Source organism: Squalius cephalus (assembly GCF_949319135.1).
Source record: "Squalius cephalus genome assembly, chromosome: 20".
Lineage (NCBI taxonomy): Eukaryota > Metazoa > Chordata > Actinopteri > Cypriniformes > Leuciscidae > Squalius > Squalius cephalus.
This window is the reverse complement of record NC_137141.1, coordinates 5,870,760-5,879,150: the sequence shown is the minus strand read 5'-3', so window position 1 is coordinate 5,879,150 and position 8,391 is coordinate 5,870,760. Positions and strand designations below refer to the sequence as shown.

At 37.7% G+C, this 8,391-nt stretch overlaps 1 protein-coding gene across 1 annotated transcript in view; it reads left to right on the top strand.

Annotated features, from left to right (window-relative positions):
- Positions 1-407: 407 nt before the first annotated feature.
- The window catches only part of galnt16 (UDP-N-acetyl-alpha-D-galactosamine:polypeptide N-acetylgalactosaminyltransferase 16), a 53,987-nt gene continuing 46,003 nt past the window's right edge, over positions 408-8,391 (top strand). Inside the window, exon 1 of the mRNA XM_079854341.1 lies at positions 408-764. Coding sequence (XP_079710467.1) covers positions 573-764 — 192 coding nt within the window. The 5' untranslated portion in view covers positions 408-572. The remainder of the gene's footprint in view (positions 765-8,391) is intronic.

Genomic DNA, 8,391 nt, shown 5'->3' with positions numbered 1-8,391 from the left:
TATATTCATCAAAGAATCCTGAAAAAAAGCGTGGCACAATTGTGAATCTCATTTAAAGTACATAAATAAAACAGCTCATGTTCAGTTTGACCTCCTGTGGTTGTCAGTCACTATTTTCTGAATCACCCTTTCATGGATCATTTGTAGAAAATGAATGAATGAATGAATGAATGAATGAATGAACTGTTTAAGAGTAGCCTATAGGCCTATATTTAGGCTACATGACAAAACACTTTTGTTTGTTTGTGATCTATAGAATCTATGATCTATAGAATCATCTGAAAGTCCCTGTATTCTTGGCACACGTGATGTGTGTGATGTAATGTGATCTGATGTGTGTGTGTGATGTGTGTGATGTAATGTGATCTGATGTGTGTGTGATGTGTGTGATGAAGGAGAGACGGGCTCTAGGACCTGCGCGAAACCCGCCAGAGATCCGCTCGATCAGCGCAGCTATAGTCTGGAGAGGCTGTTCACTGCGCACGGCTTCATCATCATCATCCTCCTCATCACCGACAACACACACACACACACACAGACACGTAGCGGGTCGCCAGCGCTCGGAGCCGCTCATGATGCGCAGGATTCGGGCCAACGCCATCCTCATCCTCACCGTGGCCTGGATCCTCGGCACCTTCTATTACCTGTGGCAGGACAGCAAACCCTCCTCTTCATCCTCCTCCTCTTCCTCGGGCTCCCAGCTGAAGATCCACGGGCTGAAGTCCTCCTCCGGGAGGCTGGAGGAGCGCACTCTTCCTCTGATCGTGAGTAACGGTGATGAAGATGAAGATGATGATGATGATCTTCATGACTGATGTTTACTGCACATGCTCAACATCACTGCTGTAATGCACGCGTGTATGCATGTTGACATACAGCAGCTCTCACTGCTGGTATATGGAGCTAGTGTGTGTGTGTGTGTGTGGATCTCATCAGCGTGATGTCAGGTTTATAAGAGGCTTTTCCTTAAGCCAGCTGCAGGTGTGTGTGTGTGTGTGTGTGTGTGCTGCTTTTGTTGAGATTTAACCTACTATAAGCTATGCAGGCTATCAGTAACACCCTGTGTCATTTATCAGCAATACAATAATCAGACATTTGTATTTTGGATCTGGATTTCTATTATAATTCAGAACTAGTTCTAACAGATTCTAATTAGAATTTTCTTATATTCTTATAAAGGTCTTTAACATCCATGGAACCTTTCAAATGCACAAACGGTTCTTTACAATGGAAAAAGGTTCTTTAGATTATTAAAAAGTTCATGATTATAAAAAATGGTTATTTTAAGATCAAATATAGATCATTTTAACATCGCTGCTAAAAACCCTTTTGGAACCTTCATTTTTAAAAGTCAAGATTTCAACATTCCAAATATGTAATATTTTTGAATATATAATAGCACTGTAACAGTAGTTCCAATAGCACTGGGCGAAAATAATAAAACTTGATTTTATAGAAAATATAGGATTTTAAAACTTCCAGCCTGCTTGTTGAGAAAGATCCGCTTTAAACTCATCCTGATGTGAAGTGTAAATGACAGAAGAACCCTGATTGAGTCTGAGCCTCTGTGTGTGTGTGTGTGTGTGAGGTGTGTGTTCTGTAGGACAGCTGTTTGCTGTTTGTTTTGCTCTTCTCACAGTTTGACTCCACATTCATCAGGTCGAGGGCAAACACTTGAGTTTGACTTCTCAGTCTGCCGGCTTCTAAAAACAATGCGTGATTTGATTTCAGTGATTCTACACATTCAGAAAGATCACAGAATCAAGGAATTTGAATCGCATCTAAAGTTAAATTGTGAAAATGCAGATGTTTTAAAGAAGATCAGAGAGTCCTGCATCCCTGAACTGTGTCCAGTGTCCATGGCAACAGAGCATCACTCCTGTGAGTGTCATGACAAACACACACACACACACACACACACACACACACACACACACACACACACACACACACACACAAACACAACACACACACATATGTGTTTACATGCACAAAAGCTAATGGTAAAATGAGTTCTGAATGCTTTTATCATGGGGCCTTGGAAATACTCTGTAGAAAATATTATACATTTATCTTAACATATTGAATTTGACCAGTGGTTTCTTAATAATTACAGATAATTCTTATATAAAATTCAGTTTAATATATTCTCTATGTTAAAGTGGATGGGATGGCCAATATAGTGCTGATATATATTTCTGATATTGGCTAATGCAATTTAATTACAAGAACTGTGATCTACACATACTGAAATTGAATGATAGTGTTATCATACAGTATATATACTGTATATATATATATATATATATATATAAAATATTTTTGTGGCCTATTAATATTTAAACATATCTTTTTAAATTTGTAAATAATAAATAATGGAATGCATTTTTTGTTTTTTTTACTTCACAATTTGGCGGAAACTTGAAAAGCGATGTCATTTTTTTTAAGAAAGACTGCTCGCGCACGCACATACTGTACGCATTTAAACACGTATGCCTATAGATTAAACACGTAATACACATGTGAACGCCGTCACCGTTTTCACAGATTCACGTTTTTGAAGTTTACACGGAGATGATAACGGTATCGTTTTAAAGTTTTTTCAAAAAACCTGTTTCAAACTTTGTATTCTCTGGCCACCAAAACACCTGTGTCGTGTAAATGACATGTAAATGACCTGTGTCGTGTAAATGACGTGTAAATGACCTGTGTCGTGTAAATGACGTGTAAAAGACCTGTGTCGTGTAAATGACGTGTAAAAGACCTGTGTCGTGTAAATGACGTGTAAATGACCTGTGTCGTGTAAATGACGTGTAAATGACCTGTGTCGTGTAAATGACGTGTAAAAGACCTGTGTCGTGTAAATGACGTGTAAATGACCTGTGTCGTGTAAATGACGTGTAAATGACCTGTGTCGTGTAAATGACGTGTAAAAGACCTGTGTCGTGTAAATGACGTGTAAATGACCTGTGTCGTGTAAATGACCTGTGTCGTGTAAATGACGTGTAAATGACCTGTGTCGTGTAAATGTCGTGTAAATGACCTGTGTCGTGTAAATGACGTGTAAATGACCTGTGTCGTGTAAATGACGTGTAAATGACCTGTGTCGTGTAAATGACGTGTAAAAGACCTGTGTCGTGTAAATGACGTGTAAATGACCTGTGTCGTGTAAATGTCGTGTAAATGACCTGTGTCGTGTAAATGACGTGTAAATGACCTGTGTCGTGTAAATGACGTGTAAATGACCTGTGTCGTGTAAATGACGTGTAAAAGACCTGTGTCGTGTAAATGACGTGTAAATGACCTGTGTCGTGTAAATGACCTGTGTCGTGTAAATGACCTGTGTCGTGTAAATGACGTGTAAATGACCTGTGTCGTGTAAATGACGTGTAAAAGACCTGTGTCGTGTAAATGACGTGTAAATGACCTGTGTCGTGTAAATGACGTGTAAATGACCTGTGTCGTGTAAATGACCTGTGTCATGTAAATGACGTGTAAATGACCTGTGTCGTGTAAATGACGTGTAAATGACCTGTGTCGTGTAAATGACGTGTAAAAGACCTGTGTCGTGTAAATGACCTGTGTCGTGTAAATGACGTGTAAATGACCTGTGTCGTGGAAATGACGTGTAAATGACCTGTGTCGTTTAAATGACGTGTAAATGACCTGTGTCGTGTAAATGACCTGTGTCGTGTAAATGACGTGTAAATGACCTGTGTCGTGTAAATGTCGTGTAAATGACGTGTAAATGACCTGTGTCGTGTAAATGACGTGTAAATGGCCTGTGTCGTGTAAATGACCTGTGTCGTGTAAATGACGTGTAAATGGCCTGTGTCGTGTAAATGACCTGTGTCGTGTAAATGACGTGTAAATGACCTGTGTCGTGTAAATGACGTGTAAATGGCCTGTGTCGTGTAAATGACCTGTGTCGTGTAAATGACCTGTGTCGTGTAAATGACGTGTAAATGACCTGTGTCGTGTAAATGACGTGTAAATGACCTGTGTCGTGTAAATGACGTGTAAAAGACCTGTGTCGTGTAAATGACGTGTAAATGACCTGTGTCGTGTAAATGACGTGTAAATGACCTGTGTCGTGTAAATGACCTGTGTCGTGTAAATGACGTGTAAATGACGTGTAAAAGACCTGTGTCGTGTAAATGACGTGTAAATGACCTGTGTCGTGTAAATGACGTGTAAATGACCTGTGTCGTGTAAATGACCTGTGTCGTGTAAATGACGTGTAAATGACCTGTGTCGTGTAAATGTCGTGTAAATGACGTGTAAATGACCTGTGTCGTGTAAATGACCTGTGTCGTGTAAATGACGTGTAAATGACCTGTGTCGTGTAAATGACGTGTAAATGACCTGTGTCGTGTAAATGTCGTGTAAATGACGTGTAAATGACCTGTGTCGTGTAAATGACCTGTGTCGTGTAAATGACGTGTAAATGGCCTGTGTCGTGTAAATGACCTGTGTCGTGTAAATGACCTGTGTCGTGTAAATGACGTGTAAATGACCTGTGTCGTGTAAAAGACCTGTGTCGTGTAAATGACCTGTGTCATGTAAATGACGTGTAAATGACCTGTGTCGTGTAAATGTACAGCCAGAACACGTTAAAAGTTAATGTAAGAGTCATGTAAGCGGCCGCCAAGTTAATAACTAATGATTTTTACAACAGAAATGAATCAGTTACAAACTTACTCGATCTGCTGTACAGCCGAAACAATCTGTGCTGCATTATTTTCCTGTTATCTCTGTAAAGCTGCGTTGAAACAATCTGTATTGTAAAAAGCGATATATAAATGAATGTGACTTGTTGTTCCTTTGTAATTGTTTGTGAAATTCACTAGCAATTTCTGACTGAAAGTTATTTCTACACCAGTTCTATTTTTCAGTGTAGGCTGTTTATGAACTGAGAGCAAGCTAATGCAGATTTATAAGCCTGGCTATCATAACACAGAGTCTATTACTAATAAGAATGGACCAGCGTTGGCTTGTCCTCATAAAACCCCATTAGCGGAGCGCTGTGAAGTACAGTAATGCTCGACTTTACCTCGAGTAATCCCGCTCTCCATTAGCAAACCTTGATATCTGATCCTCCCTGTAAAAGAAGATGAAATGATTGTGCACTCTCTATTAATGACACAACAAGTCCTGAAAGAATAGGATAGCCAATATATGTGCTTTATCACAGTTAGAAGCAGTAACTGAAGCTGATTTCATATGGACAGTGTCTCTGGAGCATTGTTGCACAACACATTTAAAGAATTGCACTGAGCCGATAGCAGATCTTCTCTGAACTGAGGACTTTATGCAGTGCATCAATCTCAGCTAATGCTCTTTTATGAGGAGAACAAATGCTGAGATATCAGTGCAGGCATCTCTCTCATGCTCTATTGTGTTCAGTTTAGGAAGAGGAACAGATGCACTTCCCGTACCACAGGGAGTTTATTAGATGTGTCTTTTATGCAAAGTGTGCATATCAGAGTGTTTGTTTCAGTGAGCAATATTTGCTCTCGCCAGCTCTTCCCAGCGTGATTTGCATGTTCCTCCCGAGCACAAACGGATGACATTAGTGCCGTTCTGCTAATGGCCTGGTTTGATGTTGTTGTACTTGTCCATTTGATGCATGTAAACAGCCCGAAACGCTTGGACACACTCTTAACACACACCAGATGTGTCTTATCAGGGTTGTTAGTGACTCGACTGAAGGGTTGATCGGTCACTGTTATGAAGTGAAGCAATACTTTATTGCAAAATGATCCAGCTTTATATTAACTCCTCTGTACAAATGACCTACAAAGGTTGTTTCGATCCAAATTTGGGTCAGATATGGACAAACCCAACCGTTGGGTTCAAAATGACCCAACTTTACCCAAATTTATGTGCATCATTTTTTATGTGCAGTAACATCACAAGATGCTCATTTGGAATATTCTTAAATTATTCAGTGCTTGCTATAATAATAATAATAATAATAATAATAATAAAAAGCAAATATTATATAAATAAATGTTATGATAATAATAAAATATTGTGCATTTAAAATATTCACTCAGATGTTATGATAATATAATTTATAATTTTAAGGGTAAAAAAAACTTAATTAATAAATGTCACCATACTTCCCCAGTTGATTACATAAAGAATTGCAAAGATTTTGGATATCTCTTTTCACCACTTCATAAATGTTCGTGTTTTAGGAATAAAATGTTTATGCAAGTGCTACTTAAAAGTATATGAATCATAATTGAAACCTACAGATATAATAAACTGTCTATTTTGGATGTTTTCTTCCCAGTAGTCTGATGAAAAGCCCACATAGAATTGACCAGTGCCTGAGAAACTGAGAAACTTTATCTGTTCGCTTTGGTTTTGGGTTTTCATCAGTTTCTATGGTTATTCATTGTTTGATTAGTGTTTGTTAATTGGTTTGGTTGTGAGTTTTCAAGCCCAGTGTTTTGTTCTGTTCATTGTCCGTTCTCATCACGTTTATATCGGTTGTTCTGTTCACGTTCTTTGCCTAGAGAGTTTTGTTAAATAAATATTTATGTTACTGCTGCATTTTGATCCATCATCATCATTGTTCTTCAACCGACTGCGACACAGACCAAATGTTCTGCAGTCGTTCAGCTGAAGAACAGTGTGTGTGTGTGTGTGCTGAAGCTGTGGGGATGTGTCCTCATGTTCTCTTAAACTGCAGATGTGCATCTCAGCTCTGATCAGATCAGGACACTTTTACTGCAACCTGCCGTTTTAAAGCAGAGAAAATCTATAAGATGGCGTATGAACAACTTCAGTGAAGGAAAATAAAGCACACGTGAACATGTTGAAACAAAATGAAATCCTACACACTCAATAACATTGTATGTCTGCAACATGTTTTAGCTCATTGTCATGTGACTTTATTGTATCTGTTGTTGGGATGCATGATTTTTTTGGGGGGGGGGGGGGATTAGTGGTTAGCTGTGCTAAAATTGTATGATTATATGGCTACAAAATAATACTACTACTACTAATAATAAAAGTATTATTATTACTACTATTTATTGCAAAATAAAAAATATAAAAATACAAAAAAACTAAAACAATTTAGTATTTAAGAAAATTATTTAATAATAAATCTATTTAATATTACTTTATGTACAATAATACTATTTTTTAACCACGGGGAGGCCAAAATCTTGTAATTATGCATCAATATGGCTATAAAATAATAATAATTATTATTATTACTAAATAAAGATTACTTAGGAAATATTACTGTAATATTTCACGGTTAAATTAATAAAAATCACGATTTCAGACCAAACAATTATGAAATTGTCATGCTAATATAACACCCATGTCTTTAACTGTAGAGGTTAAAGTAACAGTACACCCTTCTAAGTGCAGATTATATTCTAAGAGATTGTGTGTACAGGTTTTTGTTCCAATAAGTAATACCTCAGTCTTATTTTAGAAAATGACTGGTCAGCCAATATTTTATATCTTTAACACACTCTGCCAACTTGGATAATGTAGAGATTTCATAGTTATGCCACTTCAGCATAACAGTGGAAACTAATTCCATGTTTTCTTATAATATTACCAAGTGGCAGCATATTTATTGAAAATAAATCTGAGCTAAGCTGTAGATGTAAGCTAACAGTGCCTGTTCACTGAGTCGCAGCGGGTTCATGAACAGGTTTGGATAAAGCAGGTCTCTGGAGCTCTAAGTGCATCTATAAGCGTCCGCTGCTCTTTCTGAAAGTGTTTATGGAATGTGGGATTTTCAGCTCTATTTTCACTTCTCCACAAATGTAAGGTGAGGTCGCTCTGAGCTAAGCCTCTCTCGACAGCGCATGAATGCTTCCACTTATATCTCCGTCTCACAGCTTGATTCTCTTCTTCTTTTAGCTCCATTTTTCTGCATTTTTAAGTGTTGAACATGGTTGATCTTTAGGCAAGCTATACTCATTGTTTTCATACACTGGTCAATTTTGGAAATATGGGCTATTTTGCCTCCATAACATGTCTTTTTTCAGACTAGTTGCAACAAATACACATTTTAATCAGTATTAGTTACTTGATCTAAGAATGATTTTTTTTACAGTGCACTGAAGAAGAAAAAAGGTTTTGTGGTTAAGGTCCATTTGGCCTCTTCTCTGCATAAATAATGAATATGGTTGCACGTTTGGCAATTTTCTAGTTTTATTTGCATTGTTTGTTCTTGATTTTGTTTGTGTGTTGTCACAGTAATTTATTGTGCTGTAATATCATGATGTGTTTGCTCCTCTACTCAAAATAATCTGTTCAGTTGATTGTTACCCTTGTCATATTTCACATATCCAGTGTTTAGGTCCGCGTGTGGAATTTGAATGTATTTAGAGTATCATGTGATTTATGCCC